General features: G+C 46.3%; 1 protein-coding gene across 1 annotated transcript in view; it reads left to right on the forward strand.

Moving 5' to 3' along the window:
• Window positions 1–19,817, forward strand: part of ATP6V1H (ATPase H+ transporting V1 subunit H) — a 51,771-nt gene that overhangs the window by 1,297 nt on the left and 30,657 nt on the right. Inside the window, 6 exon segments of the mRNA XM_032470240.1 lie at window positions 180–334; window positions 4,483–4,585; window positions 5,624–5,713; window positions 7,624–7,737; window positions 9,823–9,927; window positions 12,793–12,846. Coding sequence (XP_032326131.1) covers window positions 222–334; window positions 4,483–4,585; window positions 5,624–5,713; window positions 7,624–7,737; window positions 9,823–9,927; window positions 12,793–12,846 — 579 coding nt within the window. The 5' untranslated portion in view covers window positions 180–221.

Raw genomic sequence — 19,817 nt, forward strand, 5'->3', positions numbered from 1 at the left:
TTCATGGAGCAGTGCATAATTGGACAAGCTTTGAAATACGATATTAATGTTTAATATTTAATATTTGAGTTGAATGCTTATTGAGATTAAGGTGATAGTGATGACATTAGTAATGAAATAGCAGTAGTAGTTGTTAAAAAAACAGTAACACCTGGTATTCTGGTTTCACCTTGCATCAGAATTGAAGATTTGTTGAAAAACTTTCAAGATCATAAAATTCGATGACCAAAATGGATATTCGGGGGGCCGTGGATGCTGCTGTTCCAACCAACATAATTGCTGCCAAGGCTGCAGAGGTCCGAGCGAACAAAGTGAACTGGCAGTCCTATCTTCAGTAAGTGCCTGCCTGCTATGCGTGATGGGGAGTCATGTGCCTTTGCATCAGACCTTTTCATGGTCATGCTCTTGTGAGAGAAGTACTGGAAAAATACTAATACGTGTGGAAGAAAGCACTTCCTCCTTAGACTGATGAGCTGTCATGGGGAGACAGCACAGGGTGGTGGGAACAGCTTGCAGCGCCGGGGGTGGGGGTGGGGCACTTTTGACCTTCTCCATCTGGAAGGTAAGTGGGAAACACAGGAAGAGTGTTCATGAGCCGTGGAGGGAGAAGGAGGACAGGGGGCAGAGCCTGCCGGGTGCACTCAGGATGCCTTGGGGAACCGTGTGGGCACGGGTGGTGTTGCCGAGGGGCTCAGACAACGAGGAAAAAGTGCTGAGTTTCAAGATCTGGGTTTGAACCCTGGTTCTTTTGTCTGCTAGTTTGGTGATCTTAGGCAGATCCCTCAACATCTCAGGTTCATTAAAGTAAATGTGAAATGGGGATACGTATCCCACGGGATTGTTGCCGAAATAGTGTATTTTAAGCATTGGCACAGTTGTATACAAGCAGCAGTATGTTGAATACACTGAAAAAGTTTTAGTTCTTTCCCCCTCCTTGTGTGTATTAAGAGTTAGCATGGGTTGGGGGAGTGGGGAGGGCATAGCTCAGTGGTAGAGTGCATGCTTAGCATGCATAGGGTCCTGGGTTCAATCCCTAGTACCTCTGTTAGTTAATATTAAGAGTTAACATGCTGTTTTGTATTTGTCTGTTTTGTATTTGTTCATTTATTCTTGACCATATTTTATCTTACTGACTTTACTTTTCATATTGGTTTATTTTGGTATCTTTATAACAGTGAGTTATTAAAGAAATTCAGCTAAGATTTGCCTACGTATTTTGAAAAACAAATTGAGGGATCTTTAGTTTTATATTTAGCAATTTGCTTTGTCCTAAGAGGGATATGCAGTGTGCAAAAGTGATCGCATTTATTTCTGTTGACTTAGTTACTCATCAAACATTTATTGACCACCTGCCAAGTTTGAGGCATTTTTCCAGTCTTGGGAGCTTCAGCAGGAGAAACTCGTCTTCTAGTAGGAAAGTCAGGTATATAAACATTTACATTAGGATGTTAACTGGGGTAACAGAAAGGTGCAAGCATGGTTGGTGCACAGAGAGAGGACCTGGATCCCACCTTCAGAACATGTTCCTGCATGTGGTGTTCACAGGTAGGGAATTCATAGCCTGCCCGGGCGGGGTGCCATAACACGTGTTTTGGAGGCAGGCAGTGGGGACACTGAGGCCGGAGAGGCAGCCGGTGCCAGTGGTGGAGGCCTCCAGTGCCACCGGGGGAGTTAGCGCTTGTTCCTGTGAGTCAGGAGCTTTTCAGCCTGACATGCAAGCTGTGTCCACGGCTGACCTGAAGGAAGCACAGCACATAAAACAGATGAAAATGGTGGATGAATGGAGGTGGGAACGGAAGTCGCAGAACCTTCTTTTGAGACCGTTTACCACCCTCATTAGGGCTCCAAGGAGCACAGGGTTGTGTTTTTGTTCATGGTTGACGTAACAATGCAGCACGTACTTATTGTACGCGACTCGCTGGGTCTAGGGGTAAGTACACACCCGGGAGGCCAGCACCGCAGTCTGTGCCGTAGACACGTCCCCCCCGCAAAAGTGTCCTCCTACTTTTTAAAAGTTTTGTGATAAGAACACTTAATATAAGATCTACCCTAGCGGCAGATTTTTCAGTGCACATACAGGCCTGTTAGCTAGCGGCGCGGGGCCGCGCAGCAGCCGTGCAGGGGTGCTCATCCCGCGTGACCGAGGCCCGCGCCCCTTGGCCACGTCCCCCCCCCCCCCCCCCGCCCAGGCGGCCGCCCCTCCGCCCCCCGCGGCTGCGGCTGCGGCTGCGGCTTTGGCTGGTGTAGGTTCCTCACGTGAGTGAGGTAGCGTAGCGTTTTTGTTCCTCTGTGTCTGGCTTGTCTGGCTTAGTAGAACGTCCTCCAGGTTCATACATGTTGTTGTAAATGGCAGGATTTCCCTCTTTTTTAAAGACTGAGTAATATTCCATTCTTTGTAAATGCTTCGTTTTCTTTATCCGTTTATCCGTCCACAGACACTTAGGTTGTTTCCATTCGTGGCTGTGAACGTGGGAGTGCAGCTGTCTTTGAGATCTTGATTTTAATTCCTTTGGGTATACGCCCAGACGTGGCGTTGCTGGATTGGGTGGTGACTCTGTTTTTCAATGTTTTTAGGGCCCTCCATACTGTTTTCCATAGTGGCTGTTCCAATTTACATTCCTACCCACAGTGCAGAGGGGTTCCCGCTTCTCCGTAACCTCACTTATACTCTTTTGTTTTCTGATAACAGCCTGTGTGGTGATGTCTCACTGTGTCTCTGACTTGCATTTCCCTGAGGATCAGTGGTCTTGAGCCCGTTTTCATGTGCCTGTTGGCCATTTGTTTGTCGTCTCTGGAAACTGTATGTTCAGATCCTCTGTCCATTTTTAAATAAGCTTTTTTTTTTTTTGTTGCTGAGTTATGTGAGTTTTTTATTTATTTTTGAAAATAACTCATTAGAGAGAGATTTTGCAAGTACTTTATCCTATTCCGGAGGGTGCCTTTGCATTTTGTCTGTTGCTGCTTTTGTCCTGCAGAGGCTTTCTAGTTCGATGTAGTCCCTCCCGCCTGTTGATTTTTGCTTTTGTTGCCTGTGCTTTCGGTTAATATCCAAGAAATCATTGCCAAGGCCATTGTCAAGAAGCTTTCTCCCTATGTTTTCTAGGAGTTGGACAGTTTTAAGTCTTAGTGTTTAAGTATTTAACCCATTTTGAGTTGATTTTTATGTGTGGTCTAAGATAAGGGTTCAGTTCAATTCTTTTGTGTGTGGCTGTTCAGTTTTCCCAACACCATTTATTGAAGAGACTGTCCTGCTCCCATTGTGTGTTCTTGGCACCCTTGTTGAAGGTCAGGGGACTGCCAGGGGTCTATTTCTGGGCCCAAGGAGCACAGTTGCAGGAATGGGAAATGTCTGATGCTTCTATGCTGGTGTCAGATGATCAGATTTGCCTTTTGGTTGGACTGTTCTCCCCTCAGCGTACGTGGTGGATTTGTGGATAACAGGCCTGGAGTTCAGAAGAGGATGTAGCAATTTTTAGGTTGTTGGAACGGACAGAATTGGGGAGATTCGAGAAAGTCTTGGTGATCGATTTGATGTATGAGGCTGGAGAAGAATCTAGGATGACGCCTGGATTCTCACTCTAAGGGCCTGGATTGTGCTGAGGCCGCGGATTCCAGGGCAGGAGGAAGATGGATTTTCTGGTGTTTTCTCTGTTCGTCTGTATCTGTGTGTTTGCTTAAACCCTGGGAAATTAGGGTTTTGAGTTCTGTTCCCTAGTTTTAGTCCACAGTGTGTTTAGCCTGGAAGACAAGGAGTTTCACGTTTCTAAAGCCCTGAGTATGTAGAACCTAACTAGAGTACTGTTGAAATTCGTTTTGAGGCTCGGGCGGGCCGGTAGGTGTTCTGTAGCATTGGCGTTTGGAACGTGTGTGGTCACGTGGAGATTTCTAATTGCTTTCTTTCCTGTTCCTCCCATTCCAAGGCCTCCATGCTCCCTAAGTCCCAGTCTCCCTTTTTTCCTATTTCTGTCTTTTATTCTGTGGTCTGGCTCGTGGATTTCTTTGATAAAACCCATCTACTCTGTACGTCTACACACAGATGCTCGCCACATGTTAACTGTGTATCTGCTGTTGAGCCAGTTGTTGTGGGGACACTGGTGGGTGTGAGATGTGCGCCCTCCCTTCCCCCAAAAGGGCTCACAGAGAGTTGGGGGCTGGACAGGACGCTGAGTTCTCAGGGGCCCTGACGTTGCACAGTGTTCTGACGGTAAACCCTGGGGAAGGATCGCCCAGTGCCGCCGGCCGGCACGCTTCCTCCCTGCCACGTCAGCGTGTGGTCAGTGCGCCCGTCCTGCGGGTCAGTTAGCTCAGGTCCAGGGAGGGTCGTGATCAGTGGGTGATGCTGCTGAGCTTGGGACGCAGGTCCAGGGCCGGCCTGTTAGCCTCGCACAGCTGGGCAGAGAGGGGAGGGCCTGGGCGTCTGTTGCTGGCGCACTGCGGCTCTTCCGCTCCTACTGAAAAAATCAACCAATTCTTACTTTCTAGGGGGCAGATGATTTCCTCCGAAGACTGTGAATTCATTCAAAGATTTGAAATGAAGAGAAGTCCCGAGGAGAAGCAAGAGATGCTTCAGACTGAAGGCAGTCAGGTGATCGGCAAAAATACTGTATCTAAACACTCCCCTGTGCCATTAAAAGTTCCAGGAGTTTTCTCCAGGGCTCTGTGGTATTCCATTGTAGGCAGATGTAATTTAACTAAAAATTCTTTTTAATTGGAAGGCATTTGAGTCATTTCTAGTTTTCTTTATTAATTTTGGAAAACATGTTACAATGAGTATGTTAAGTTCCTCCATCCTTTCCTGCATTTTTGAAAAAAAGAATTTCAAATTAAAATAGATTCCGAGCATGGAAATTACTGTCTCAAAGTATCTGATACTGTCAAAGGTGCTTAACTTTTTTTTTTTTTTTTTAGAAAATTTTTTCTCCTTTGTATTCTCAGTGGAATAACGTGCAGTTCCCTGGTCCGTCAGGTCTTCTGTGAGTTCTGGAGGGATCATGACGTAACCTGCCAGCTGGAGGGCAGAAGCTGCTCAGGGCCTCCTGCTTCCAGTGCCTGCACCCCGCTCCTGTGGCGTTGCGTAGTGTCCTGCTTCCTAGTAAACGCCAGGCGGAGGGCAGAGCCTGGTAGTGGTGTGCACGTTGAGTGTGCACAAGGGCCTGGGCTCAACCTCCAGTACCTCCACTTAAAAAAAAAAAAAAAAAAAAAAAAAAAAAATATATAGATATATATATATATATATATATATATATATATATAAACCTAATTACCTCCACCCACTAAAAAAATAAATAAAACCTAGTAAACACCAAAAAAACCCACCCCAACCCCCCCAACCCCTCCAACTAAACCAATGATAGTATTAGATAGTCTGCGTAATTTAATCTTTTTGTTATCGTCAGTAATCAAGAGTTGACAGTGGCTAGGTCTATTTAAAAATGGTAAACATTTTGACATTTATCACTAGAAATGATAAAAAAAAATCTGATGCAAGTCATGGTCCATCCTTACATCATCACGATATTTGTAAAAGGTGTGCATTTTCTGTAATTGCATGTTTTTCCTGAAATTCCATTAAAATGTGTCTGTTTTTGACAACAGTGATTAATGTTCGTTTCATCTTTCCTAGTGTGCGAAAACGTTTATCAATCTGATGACGCACATCTCCAAAGAGCAGACAGTCCAGTACATCCTAACCATGGTTGATGATATGCTGCAGGTGGGTGTATCGTCCTCTTGATGCGTCTGTGACCTCGTCTTTCTGTGTTCTCCCAGTCAGAACATCCCTGCAGGGGTTCGCTTGGAGCCCTGGTTCTCTTCCAGAGTGTGATACTGTATTTTCCTTCACTGTGTGAGCTGTAATTTGCTAAGTGTGGTAAAGATGGAAGTGCCCCTCCGCAGGCTGGCTTTGCCGTTTTCAGATGTCAGGGAGTCAGTCTGTTGTTTTTCCGCATCACCGCCGCCTTCTGTGCTGAACACCAGCGATGCTCGGTGAATCCCTCGACGTGTCCCTGATGCTCTGAGCACTTACCGGTGGTGTGACTCCCTCTCTTCAGTATTTTGTAATTAGAAAGAAGGGAGATAATAACCTCATGCAAGTGTGTTCTCCTGTGGTTGGGAGGAGACTTCATGGTAAACTCTGAGAAGTGGGAATTCCGGGTGAAAGGGGATCTGCACGTGCAGTAAAGGTGTTACCACGTGTTCCGTCTTGTGTTGCCACCAGCGTGTGAGAGGGCCTCTTTCCCTGCCACTTCACCGGCGGAAAGCGTTGTCAGGCTTTTACATTTTCCCCAGCGAAGACGGTATCTGAAACTGGACATCTTCAAATGCATAGTTTTGGTTGTTCTTGGTGACCTGTGTTTATGAAAGATCTGTGGAGAGATTTAGATTTAGGTAACCAACATTGTCCTCAGCTACTGATTAAATGTATTTTAACAGTTGATTTTTTTGGTATGACTTCAGTTACATTGAAAAATTTGCACACATCTTTACCATTTGAGTTCTTGTGCTACTTAAAGAATATTATAATTACATGTTTCTAATGCAGTCATTTTATTCCTAAGGTTTCTGAATAGAATACTTTGGGGCAGAATTGCTTGTTTTTCCACATGTGTTTAGTTTTTAGTACATACCTTTGAAGATTAAAATGTTTTCTCTGCTCACATTTTAGTATCAGTTGCTTAGTGCTTCTGAGAAGGGCTTTATCCTGATTCTCTTAAAGATTTGTAATGTGGGTGCCCGAGCAGTGGTGGCTGGAGGTATGTTTTAAGCAGGAATCAAAGCCACAAAGGACTAGTTGAGGAAGATGAGCTTTAAACTTACTTAAACATGTGGTGTAGTTCCTCCTCTTTCTCCGTGTAGGGTAGGTACTTTGTTCATGTTTGTGTGCAATGGTCCTTTCAATTTTAACTTTGGAAATAATCCACCAGTGGAGTTAGTGATGACCTATCTGAACTTTGAGTTCCTTGATAAAGGCATTATCATAACCATTTTAATTGTTACCCTGAACTATAGTGCTTTACTCCGTAAGGAGACAGTAGTCTACTCTTCAAATCAGAAGCTGCTAGCGCAGACCACGATTAAAGCCATTGTGTTTAGAAAGAGTTACATGTTGATCTGAGGATTAAAATGACTGTTTGAGTGGTTATTTGTACTTTTACCGAATATTGCTACTTAGCCACCGTGTTCACTTAGTGAACCAGATGGAGGATTCAGCCAGCCGTGTGCAGAGAAGATTGAGGTGAGAGGTGGAGTTTGCATGATTTGAACTAAGAATTAATTGCTCCTCAAATCTACCTGCTGATATCATATGCTCTTTTTTTGCTGTCTTACCTGCCCTGATTTTTCTATCATGATGTGCTGGGAGTAATCACGAACATGTGAGATTTCTCTGATTCCCTGTTTCCCTAGCTTGTAAGTAGCTTGAGGTGCTTCCTACTGACCCTTCCCTCTAGAGCCAAACGAGGATCTTTCTGCCCCTCCCGATTTTGTTTGGCTGGGAGCAGGGGAGAGGTGTCACACTGATTGAGGGCACATAAGATGACAGGCTGAGAAGCAGTGTGTAATTGTTACATTCTTCAGGAAAATACATTCTGATTACTGAAATTTCTTCCTTTTCTTTTTTTTTAGGAAAACCACCAGCGTGTTAGCATTTTCTTTGACTATGCTAAACGGAGCAAGAACACCGCCTGGTCCTACTTTCTGCCAATGCTGAACCGCCAGGACCTCTTTACTGTTCACATGGTAACTACTGAATGGGTCAGATTTCTGATTTAGGGGAGAAACACACTCAGGACATTTTTGGCTTGGTAACCTGCCACTTCCCAGAGGAGTGACTGCTCTGATGTTGACTTTTCAAAGCAGAATTTCCTTATTGGCATTTAGCAGTGTGGGGTGTTGGGATATCTGGGGAGCCAGGATTGCTCCGATACAGGTAAAGTTTTGTAGAGCATTTGATGAGATCGTCGGCATAAAAGCTTTTGGTAAATTTGTAAGTGCAAACAGCTTTAGATTGTCTGTGACAGAGTTACCTGTATTTTACTATGGAAATTAAGTTTTGCTTTGAAGCAGCTGTTGTGTTTGGTTTTTATTTTAATTACTTAACTGCTTTTTAATCTCTTAAATACATTTCTGTCTTACACTGAGCCTGAAAGGCTGTCTTTGGAAGCCTTAGTACTGACCAGTCTTTTGTGAAGTGTGCAGAAGGTGAGGGGGGGGCGGTCAGAGGAGGAGTCTTTGTCCAGGCCTTTTCTGTCCCCAGCGTGCTGTGGGCGGCAGGGGGCTCCTGCCGCTGCGTTCAGGAACCACCGTCAGTGACCCAGTCTTGAGCACGTGCTTTCTCTCTCTCCCATGTACATCTGTGTCGTATGACTGTGTACTGCTTGTGTTATAGAACAGTTACGAAAGGAAATTAAGAAGGAAGACTCATGAAATTAAACTATATTTTAAAGAGTGTTTTTTAGAAACAGTGATGTATTTTCTTTCAAATTGTAGAGGCTTGTTTTCACTGTCTAGAAACACGGTTTAAACGTCTTCTGAATTTTGATGGTTTTGTACTGAAATTGACAAATAAGTTAAAGACCAAACATACGTTTAGGTACTATTCATCACCAGTTATTGTGCAGCCAAATCCATGTTTTAATTTCTTTATGACTTCAGTTACTTTTGGCTAATCTTCCAAATTTTGAGGGTCAGGCTGTTGGGAGTTGAAGCTCGGAGACGGAACGCCAGGCCGGGTTTCCCTGCCTCTTCCCTTCTGCTTGTGCTCACGCTGTGGGTCAGGGTTTCCATCCCTGGTTTCCTTACGGGAATCCTCTCGTGCTACGTACCTATTTCGTGAAAGCGAGGTCTGCGTAAGCTAGATACACATCTGTGCGCTCACTCAGCGAGGCACATGGAGGCGTCCAGACGTCACTGCTCGGTGCGTGAGCCGGGCTGTGCCCCCAGCCTGCTGCCGAATCTGAGTTGCCTACGAGGCGTGCTGACCTCTGTCACCTGGCTCGGCTCTGTGCAAGTCTGAGGACAGACATCAGTGTGCTCTGTGGTTAGCTGACCTCAGCCCTCTGCTCTCTACTACTGACCGGAGCTTTGAAACACTTGCTTACAGAAAGGACTGAAAGAGTATTTATTAAAGTGGGTTTGTATTTTTGGGGAGATGTATATCTCTCTGTATTTTTCCAGATTTATCAAAGTATAATTGACGAATACAATTGTAAGATGTCTCACGTGTACAACATGGTGATTTGATGAATGTAGACTTATGTTGCCTATTTAATAAGAAAAAGTTTGTTTTACAGCTTAAAGAAAACTGAGAAATTTTTGAGTGAGGAGAAAGGGGTATTTGGTTGTATTGAGAGAGGTGGCTCTTTAATACCCGGGACATATTTTATACCAAGATACAGGTTTTTAAATGTGAGAACTCACGAGAGGCTTGAATGAACAACGTAGTGGCTGGCGGTTTGCTGTAGAGTTTGCTCAGAACTCTAGCAAGTGATGGTGAAAGTCTCTAAAGACAGTTTCTGTGTTCTTTGGATTTTTGCTGGTGTTATAATGAGTCCCAGTCTTACTTCTGAAACTCAGAGTAACGACGGGAATGCGATGAAATTCTTAGAACACAACTGCTTTTGGTTCACTTCGGTGGAAATATTTAAAACTATATTTTGACCATATTAAAATATTTTAAAAAATGAAATGTAATCTATTATCTTTTGAGGAGTTGACTGTTAAAAAGATGATGCAGCTGGGTTCTTACGAGTCTTGTTTTTTAAAGTCTGTGATGTGATTTGTTTTGAATCAATATAGTGTCCAAATGTATTTCTTCTTTTTCAGGCAGCAAGAATCATTGCCAAGTTAGCAGCTTGGGGAAAAGAACTGATGGAAGGCAGTGACTTAAATTACTATTTCAACTGGATAAAAACTCAGCTGAGTTCGCAGGTAAAAAGACATTCCTTTTAGTATGTTTGAAAGGAATGTGACATCCATGTTCTCTTAAGCGATTTACGGTAATGTGAAATTACAAAGAAGGTGTGTCAAAGCGGTGCCGCTTTGAGCTCGGTGAGTCAGCGCGCTGCTTGTCGGTCTGGTAGCTGCTTCACTTTCTCCTCCTTTGGCTTCGGCTCCGACCTTCCTGTCTCTTCTGTTTCGGCGGGCGGGCGGGCGGGGAGTTCTGCCGGGTCGCCCTGGTTGGAGAGCTGGAAGGACACACGGGGCTCCAAAGAGCACGCTCACATGAGGCTCCTGGGAGGGCAGCCGGCGAGCGTGCAGGCGCCGGGGGCCGCCCGAATTTGTGCCAGATAGCTTGGTTTGGGGACAGTTCTCTGAAAGTTCCTAGTGGGGCCTGTGTGACCTCAGGTGTCCTAACCGGGTCAAGCTGTCTGACCAGTTACACCAGTAAACGGGCCCTGGCTGCCGCTGGGGAGTTTCAGACGGCAGCCAGCACGTTCCAGACCCTTCGTCAGCCCAGGGCCCTGGGCTCGGCCAGGGGTCCACACCCCACACCAGGCTTCCGGCGCCGCGAGAGGCCTGGGGCCGCTGGGCCGTGGGCAGCACCCATCTAGCTTGGTGGCTCATCTCCTGAGTCCGCTGTCCCCTTGTGTCTCTGGATTTGGGCCCAGAGGGATGTGCTAAGCCTGCCCGTGGTTGCCTTGCTGCTCTCAGGCCTCTGCTTGTCCGGCTGGCGTCACAGTTGGCAGGTGACATGTCTTCTGTGGTGTCTTCTCGGTCCCCAGAGCAGGGCAGGCACCGGGACACTTCTCATGGCCTGGAGGAGGGTGCCTTGCAGGCTTCCCTGACCACGTGCGACGTGGGGAGGGAGGGGTCTTCAGGGAAGGAGTGGAGCGAAGCTGGTGGGGAGGAGGGCTCTGCGGGCGGGCTGGCGGGGCCAGCGAGGGGCCGACTGCGGCCGGGCTGGGGCCCGGGGGCTGCGGGGTGTGGGCCGGGGGCAGCAGGGGTAGTTACAATGTCAGCGTTAGGTTGCAGATACGGGTCTCCTTGAGATAAGGTTGGGGGGGTTGTAATTTAGGTCTCAGGTGGCTTCATTATTTCAGTGGATTTTAATGTGAACTGCAAAGAGGCACCGTGACGTTTTGCTTGGATTTATTTTTGTCTTGTCGCACCCTGCCTTTCCGGGGGAAGCCCAGGAGCCTTTTATATTTGGTGAGAGATCCTGAAGTGAACAAAATTAGTGACTTTTTTCTGTCAAGAGCACACATTTTAACACTATTTCTGGCTTAGTTTTTAAAAGTATTTTTTACAAGATCCTGAAGTTTGCAGATTTTGCTGAGTTGGTGAGGTGTTTCAGAAATAAGTTACTTAGAACATGAAAAATCGGTATGTTAAGATGAGATTTTAATTTCTAAATGTGTATCATTCGGACTTAGAATATTGAGTCACATAGGCAGTCCGCCCCTTTGTTTTTCCTGTCTTGAGATTGGTCCTCCCTGGACAAACGTTGCTGTGCTGCAGTGCGAGCTCCGTGCTGCGGTGGGGACCAGGCGCCGGTGGGCCTCGGAGGGCGGCGGGAGGAGCGCGCGCTGCGGGGTGCCGCTGGCGTTCTGGGTTGCTTCGTCTTAGACTCGGCCTCGTAGGAGTAACATCTACGCTGTGCCTCAGACGGTTCGACACTTGTAGGGTGATTGGCTGCGGCTGTAACATGTCCAGCAGTTGGGGGATACTTCTCTGGTCACTAGTGGAAGCAGAGACTTCAAAATCAGGACTGGCCGTTAGAATGGGGCTCCTGGGTCTGAGACACGGGCTCTCAGAGCCCGGTTCTGTCTCCTTCCTGTGCGCTCTGCCTCGCTCCGTTGTGGTCTGGCACTCCTGCTTTGCAAGTCCTGCTCCAGGGAGACTCTGCAGGGCGCCCCGGCCCCTGCTGGCCTGGCTTCCGCTGGACTCTGGCTTGCTGTCTCTCTCGCAGTGGGCAGGCCCTTCTTCCACAGCCTTTGATCAGGGTTAAATTACAGACCTCTTGTTTAAGGAACGAAACAGCGTTGTTCGGGATTTCATTTTCTGCTTTGCTTAAATGTCTTGTGACAGCACTATGTCTGGAAGTCTCCTTTTCTCTATCATAAGCGTTTTCTCCTTCATAAAAAGGGCCACATTTTCATAATTCTAATAGAAAATAAACTTTCAAAAGCCCAAATTAGTTGTAAATGAAGTATATTAAGCATACAGTTTGTTCTTTGACTTCACAGTGACGTCTAGGAGCCTTTTTTGGTAGTCTGAGCATTATACTTGGGTTACAGGGACTCATGCCTGGCACCTAGTAAGTGATAGTTACTGAATAAAACAAAGTAAAAAGTGCCTTTCAGAAATTCATTATCACTTTTCTCTCTCCTATCCAGCTTCTGATTTTCTACATTAAATTTTCTTTGGTCATTTCTCTCTAACATGTAAGGTTTTGATTTGTCATTGTAACTTGCTAGCACTGCTGTGGATAACCTCAATTTTAAGTTCCATGTAATATCTTCCCATCAACAGTCACCTGCTTTGAAAGCTTTGCCATGGAATACAGTGTAGATGATTCAGCTTAACACAGTTGTCTTACTGGAAAAATCAGCTCGGGAAGTAAATCCTGAGACTTGGAGATTTGCACTAGCTTCACTTATGAACCATCTGGATGACTGTAATGGTGTTTAGAATATTTCCTATCATCCCCAGTGCCTTTTATTTGTTGATGATTCTCCACTAAGTAGGATTCGGAAAAAAATTATAAAATTTGCCTAGCTCCCTTTTGTAAGCTGATTAATTAAGATAAAGTTAAAAACAAAACTAAGTAATAAGTCATTTATTTCGTAATAGAAACTGCGTGGTAGCGGTGTCGCTGTTGAAACAGGAACAGCCTCTTCAAGTGATGTAAGTACCTTCCTTCTTAATTCACTGGCCTCCTGACGTCCTGAATAGAAGTTATTTTGAGTTGTAGGCATTTACCATTTTGAGGATGTTTATTGGTTTCCCAATGTAAACCCATGGATTTGGTGTCCCCGCCATTGGTTACTGGCTCTGTGGAAGCTGTATGTGAACATGTCTGGTCTGGGTGGTCACTCTGCTGCTGGTGGACGTGGGGCTTGTTCTCCCTGCTGCTCCCCTCGGGCGGGTGTATCTCAGACCTGAGGATCAGAGCAAGGGTCTGGCCTCAGAGGCACAACTGAAGGGAAGAATCAGACTTCAGCTGGGACTAGCATCAGAGGTGACGCCGAGCGAAGAGAAGGGGGCCTTTGATGGTCCATCTCTTCCCTTAGCGCCCTTCAGACCTGAGCACACCCCCTCTCTCTTCTGGAAGGCTCCTGCTTTTTCAGAAGGCTGTTGCCTTGGAAAGCAGACTGTGCTAAGTTGAGATTAGCCCTTTCTCTGACACTTGTGTCTCAGTGGGGGAGTCTGAATTGGCAGCTGAGATTTACTGAGCTCTTCTGTGTGCCTGGTGCTGTTTCACTCCTTTTTCATTTACATGGCCTTGAGCCTACACACTCCCTCCCTGTCATAGGACTTACCACAGGCCATATTTTAGGGATGAACAGTGAGGCCACTGGGAAGGCCCACTGGCTTGCCCGAGGTCATCCAGCTCGAGTGGCAAGACCCCAAAGAAACAAATTGCTTGCTGAGAGAGTTCAGAGGCACTGGACTAGACTCGGAGCTACAGGCATCCCCACGGTGCATAGCCTGCATAGACTTTAAAGGAATACTGATATTTTATCTTAAAATTCCTTTAGGTTCTCAGAGAGCATGGGAAAGCAGTTTGGTAAGCTGCAGTGCATGCTGTTGCCACTTGATGGCAGTGTAAAGCAAACAGAAAAGGCTTGACGCTGCTCTAGTGTGAAAAAAGCGTGCTGCAGCGGTCTTGGCTTTCAGAACAGCCAGAGGCATAATCGCAGGTTCCCAGTCGGTCATTACAAATGTTTTTATTTAAATGACATTGTGTAAATGAAATTTTCCTAAAATGCACTGTGTCATTTTTACTGAAATGTAAAAATACTAAACGATGTCCAAGTCCAGGTGCTTACCTTAAGGCCTCTGCTCAGGTCTCTGTTGGCCCTTGAGTGTGAATTATCAGTCTTCCTTTCTCCGGAGGAAGTCTCGCAGCCTTGGAAGCTGACTGTTGTGCTGATGCCCTGATGGAGAGGAGTCCTGTGGCCTCTCCGAGACTTTGGATTCTTTCTCCTCTGTCGTCTCCACTCTTGCCCGTGTTGCCGGGCAGGGTGATCCTTGTCGCTGGCTCTTGTAGGCCTGGCCTGGCGCTGGTTGCTGCTGGGTGAGGGTGGCCTCCCTGGCAGTGAGTAACGTGGCTGGGCTGCCAGGTTCTCCGTGTTGTTTATTTTCTTTTGCCGTTTAATGTTCTGGAGCGGTTCTTTCCAGTGGGATGTTCCGTGATGACGGCCCTATCCCTTACATTTGTCTCATCCACTGTGGCAGCCGCGAGCCCCATGGGGCTGTGGGCACTTGGGAAGGTGGCAAGTGCAGGTGAGCAGGTAACCTGTCAGTTTGATGGAGGCTTTTTGGTTGGTTTGTTTACAGCTTTATCAAAATACATTTCTTACACCATACAGTCCTTCCATTTGCAACTCAGTAGGTTTTTAGCATATTTACACAGGCTAATTTTATAGCATTTTCAGCACCTCGGAAAGAAACCCTGTCCACGTTAACAGTCACTCCTGTTCCTCATCCCCTCGCTAACCTCGGGCAACCACTGATCCACGTTCTGTCTCTGGATTTGCCTCTTCCAGTCCTTTCCAGTAATCAAGTCTCATAATACGAGGTCATTTCACTTAGCGTAAAGTTTTCAGGATTTATCCACGTTTTAGCACGTATGGCAGCATTTTTGAACAAGAGGGGAAAAAAAGTAGCTATTTTGGCTTTTGACCTATTCCTTAAATTGTTTTCTGTGGCAATTCTAATCTTCTTGTTAATGTGAGGTTAAGTATTACTGCTTTGACTCTGTTTTTAATTTAAGACTATATTTTTTAATTGAGGTACAGTCAGTTACAATGTGTCAATCTCTAGTGCACAGCACAATGTCCCAGTCATACATATACATGTATATATTCGTTTTCGTATTCTTTTTCATCAAAGATTATTGCAAGATACTGAGTATCTTGTAATTGAATACCCTGTGAACTAGAGAAGAAACTTCTTTTGAAGTCTGTTTTTAAATGCAGTGGCTACACTTGCAAAACTTAAGACTTCAGTTTTTCCAAAGAGATGGAGTACTTCAATGATTTAGTTCTTTACTGTTGTTTTTTTGAAACGGAGGTGCTGAGGATGGCGCCCAGGACCTCGCACATGCTGCGCGTGAGCGCTCCCTGTGTGCCCTGGGTCCTCACACATGCTGCGCTGCCGCGTGCCCCGCACTGTGTGTTGATAAGTGCATGGAAAGTACTGCTCAGGTAGCAGGGGTGAGGGGGCCGCGTCAGGGATGCATACAGTACAGGCCTGTTATTTGCCTGTAGTCTAGTTGGTGAGCTGTAAAGGGTGAGGACCCAAAGAAATTCGCAGTCAATTCCATGTCTTCGCAGGTTTCTAGAGCATGGTTATGTACCTAAAGCAATTCTTGGGTGATTTTCATCGTTCAATTATCCTTTATCTTCTTACCACAAAATTAATGTCTTAAGCTTTGGGGATCATTAAAATATATGCAAAGAATGAATATTAAGAAAAAGAGGAGATAAGAACCTACGAGTTCTGTTTTTCTGATCGGATATTTGGAAGGACTGCCTGGATGAATATTCTGGCAATGAGAAGGAAAATTAAATGGTAGAGAATTTCAGTACGGAGCATTTTCAAAGTATAGCTTCAAAGCAATAATAAGGTAGCCTGCTACTGTGCATTAGGTGTGTTCTTGGAACTTGTATACAGAGCAGTAATTTATACAGTAAATCACAGTTTCTTAAGTCTGCAATAATTTTTCCCTATAATGAAGAATCCTAGTAGTGATGTAGTTAAATTACATGACTAAACAAATTAGATTGAAAGCGATACTTGAAGGAGATTTATAAACTTGTAAATTAATAGTGAAATTGCTTTTTTGGTTAAGACTGAAGTCTAACACTAAATTATCTTAAGTTAATTTAGGTCTTAATTTAATATAGGTATTTTATGAGTATTAACTAGAGGGTCTCTTTTAGTAAGCCAAGTTCAAGGGAATTCTTGCACTGTATGTGTTTTAGTTCTGATTTTATGAGGTAATAGTAATAATAATAGTAGTAGTAATAATAATAATAACATACCTTACAATTGTTGTGTTTATGGAAACTGATTTGAGTGGCAGAGGTTTGTTCTTTTTTTTTAATTTGGTAAGGCTGGTATTGTTTTCCTTTACTGAAACAACGATTTTGAAGAGTTTAAGTGATTTGCCAGAGATAATTTGTCAAACCTCTCTCCTCTTTGCCTCCTTTCCCTTTCTTTGGTCATTAAAAAAAAAAATGTCATAGCTTTGCCGGGGAGGAAAAAATTACCCTGCCTTTTCTAGGTTCTTCTGGCTGGTCTAAGAATTAAATTGATGGGAGTCAGATTAACAGGAGAAAATCAAATTTAAATGTGTGCGTTCGGGTCTCTGTAAGAGTATGAGGCCCCAGGGCAAATTAGATAATTGAGGCTTACATGGCCTCTGAGCGAAAGAGAAGGGGTGGGGTCGGCGACTTAGGCGGGGGGACAGCTGTTCACACGGAGATGGAAAAGCAAATGTCTGGTAAACAAGATGTTTGCTGGGCGGTGCAGGGACGTGGGGCACAGAGAGGACTTGGTCTCCAGGTCCTGTCTCCCACCTTCCACTTCCTCCTCTAGATCGTGAGCCCTTGCCGGCAGGACCGGGGTCTGTTGTGTTCACGCCCGTGTGCCCAGTGCAAGCACAGTGTCTGGCACGTAGTCATCACTCGGTAAATGTTTGCTGAATGAATCCTGAGTTCAGAGCCTTTCTGGGGAACAGCGGAGAACGGGGGGTGACGCAGGCCTCGTGCCCTGCGTTCCGTTCTGACGGCGCAGGTGAGCAGGGTGGCGCTGTCCAGCAGCGTCCTGGCGCCGCAGCGGCAGGCGGCCTCCTTACCTGGGCGGTAACAGGCGCGGTGTGTTTGCCAGCGGAACGGAGCTCCTCCTGCGCCCCTGGGTACGGTCCAGCCCAGTAAGTGCTGATGAATTCAGGAACGCTTCTTCAGAGTTGAGAGCACCATGGTTTTGAAATCTTTGTATAGATGAAGTTGTTAAAAATGAAGTAGCTTTCTAAGTATAAGATTTATTAAATGAAAAAAGAAAGTTACAAGTCAATGTTTAAAAAAGAAAAGACATGCATATAGTGTGTAGAACATTTCAGCATTGTTAAGAGTGGCTGATCTGAGGAGTGGTACTGAGGGCTGGAGTGAGTTGATTTTATGCTGTCCTGTGCCAATAGGGTATTTATGGTAAGTAATGTCCAGAGCGTCTCATGTAAAATTCAGGTCAGTAAAAACATGCACAGGTGTTAACACGGCCACGTGCTACTTGCAGGTCAGCCTTGTAGTTTATAACTGGTCCGAACACCCAGAAGCTGTGGCATCTGCACCCTCGGGGCGTTCTGCGCAGAGGGGTCGGGGAGACCGGGGAGAGGCCGCCGGGGGGGCCAGGCCTGGGGCGGCTCGGGAGGCGCTGGGCCACTCTTCCGGGCGTGACTCTCTCTCGTGGCACTTGGTTTGGAAGGAGCAACATTTGAACACCTCGAATGCCACCTCCTCAGTTTGCTGGTTCTTGGCCTTGTCTTGTAAGGTAGACTGTTTGTCTGCCTTTCAGTTCTCGTTCACTTTGCCTTTGTTGGAAATCTTGTGAGATTTCAGTATTTTCTATTAGCAGTTACAGCTACTTCAAGAATACATTTCAGAAGTCATACGGCCTGCTAGTAGGGCAGGAAGTTGTAGCGAGAGAAGAACGTGTGCAGCTTCGGAGAAGCTCAAGCCCAGTGTCTGCCCTGTGCGCTGTGGAGGGCCGGGCGCTCCTGTGTCACTGTCACGGCAGCCGGCTTCGGGGGAAGGGGGCGTGCACTCTGGGGGCCTCTCTACTTTGTCCTTTTCTGCCAGCAAGATGCAGTTTGAACAACAGGCAAACAAGAACGACTTCATCTGGACAAAATGCATCTTAAAACTTCAGGTTCTACTTTCTTTCTTTGAAAGCCAAATGGCAAAATAGAAAAAAATCCCATCAAGTGAAGCAAATATTCATTATTCGTTTAACAAACAAACAGTGAAAACTGCTGTGATTTATCAGGGACTGTACCTGCTGCTGAGACTAAAAAAGGCTCCTCTTCTGCTCTCTGGTGTAATGGGGGTGACTGATCTCTCACACGCACACGCACACACACACACACATGCACACACACTCAGGGCGGTACTGGAGACTGCCGGGTGGCGCCGCAGGGCTGGGAGTCCCGTCTGAGAAGCCAGACCACAGAGGCAGGCGCAGCCGCGGACGTTGTCGGGTGTGCTGTGCCAGGTCCCGCCGAGAGCCCTTCCCTGTGTTAGCGGTGAGATTAGCCCCACACTGTGGGACCTGCCCCTGTTTTCCCTGTTTTATAGGCAGGAAGCTCATTCAGGGTCACCTAGCTTGGAAGTGGCCGAGTGTGGCAGGCTGCTTCCAGAGCCTTTGTTCGGAGCCATTACGCTGCGTTAGTGCCTTTCGCACGTGGCGGAGGAGGTGACGTTCGGTCTGAGACTTGCAGCTGGAGCGTCAGTTCAGCTGGAGAGAGCAGGGGAAAGGGCTTCCAGGAAGCAGCTAGAGAGAGGGGTCTGGTTCTCAGGTGAGAGAGGAGCTGTTGGAACTGGCAATTGAAGGTCACGGGTGACCTCAGCATTTGCCATGTTAGTGGGCGATAAGAAATTAGAGAGGTAAGAATTTGGTGATAGTTCTTTCAAGAAACCTTCATATATTGGGAGGAAAAAAGATGCAGAGATTGGCACGAGGTTTAGGGATAATGTTCAGACGGGAAGGACTGAGTACGTTAAGGTGCTGAGGAGAGGACACTGATGAGCAGGGACTGAAAATGCAGGAGAGGGGTCTGAGTGGTGGAGCGACGTGTGTGGGGGGGTGCGTGCTGGGGCTGCGGGTCCTGGGCAGGAAGAAGCCTGTCTGCGGTGAGGGAGGGGTGAGTGGCCGCCAGCGTAGCTCACTTTGAGGGGTGAGATGTTGGTGGCGGAGCCAGTCTCAGGATTTTCCTCCTGCTGCTGCGAGTAAGGGGGTAGGACAGGAGGACAGAGGGGAGGGTGTGAGGGCTCCGGGGTGGCCGAGAGGAGTGGTCACACAGCCTTGCACGACTGCGCAGCGTTCCCCAGCAGCGCGTGAGCTGTCTCTGTGCAGAATTAGATTTGGTGACTGGTTGGATTGATCAAAGGCTGATTATTTTCTTTTGAAAAAAATAATTGAATAATTTTATGTGTGAGACCAATAGGACAGTGTGAGCGAAAGCTAAGGGACTGATACAGTCGTTCCCCAGTATTGCCTTCACTGTATATTTTGAAAATAATTTCTGGAATGGTATTTGGACTGCCCCCTGCAGTGTAGGAGGAGAGAGCAGTTTTAGCACCAGCGTCTTGTATGTGCTCGTCTGTAATGTGAATAATGAAGCCGTAACTAACAGCGAAGAATTCATTTTTAGAATGCGTCGTGTGTTTTAACATAATATGGTGAATGGATACAGAGAAGAGGACCTACAGTGAACCAGGGGATTTCTGTGTGAGAGGAGGTCGATAATAAATGGAAGAGGAAAGGGTGCCCTAGGTGGCCTTTTTATTCATTTCGTGTGGAAACTGAGCTAAGGCTCTCTCTCCAGACAGACAGACGGAATCCTTTCACAAAGGATTCCTTACCTGCTGACT

The sequence above is a fragment of the Camelus ferus genome, chromosome 29 (genome assembly GCF_009834535.1).
Source record: "Camelus ferus isolate YT-003-E chromosome 29, BCGSAC_Cfer_1.0, whole genome shotgun sequence".
In the NCBI taxonomy this organism is placed as follows: Eukaryota; Metazoa; Chordata; class Mammalia; order Artiodactyla; family Camelidae; genus Camelus; species Camelus ferus.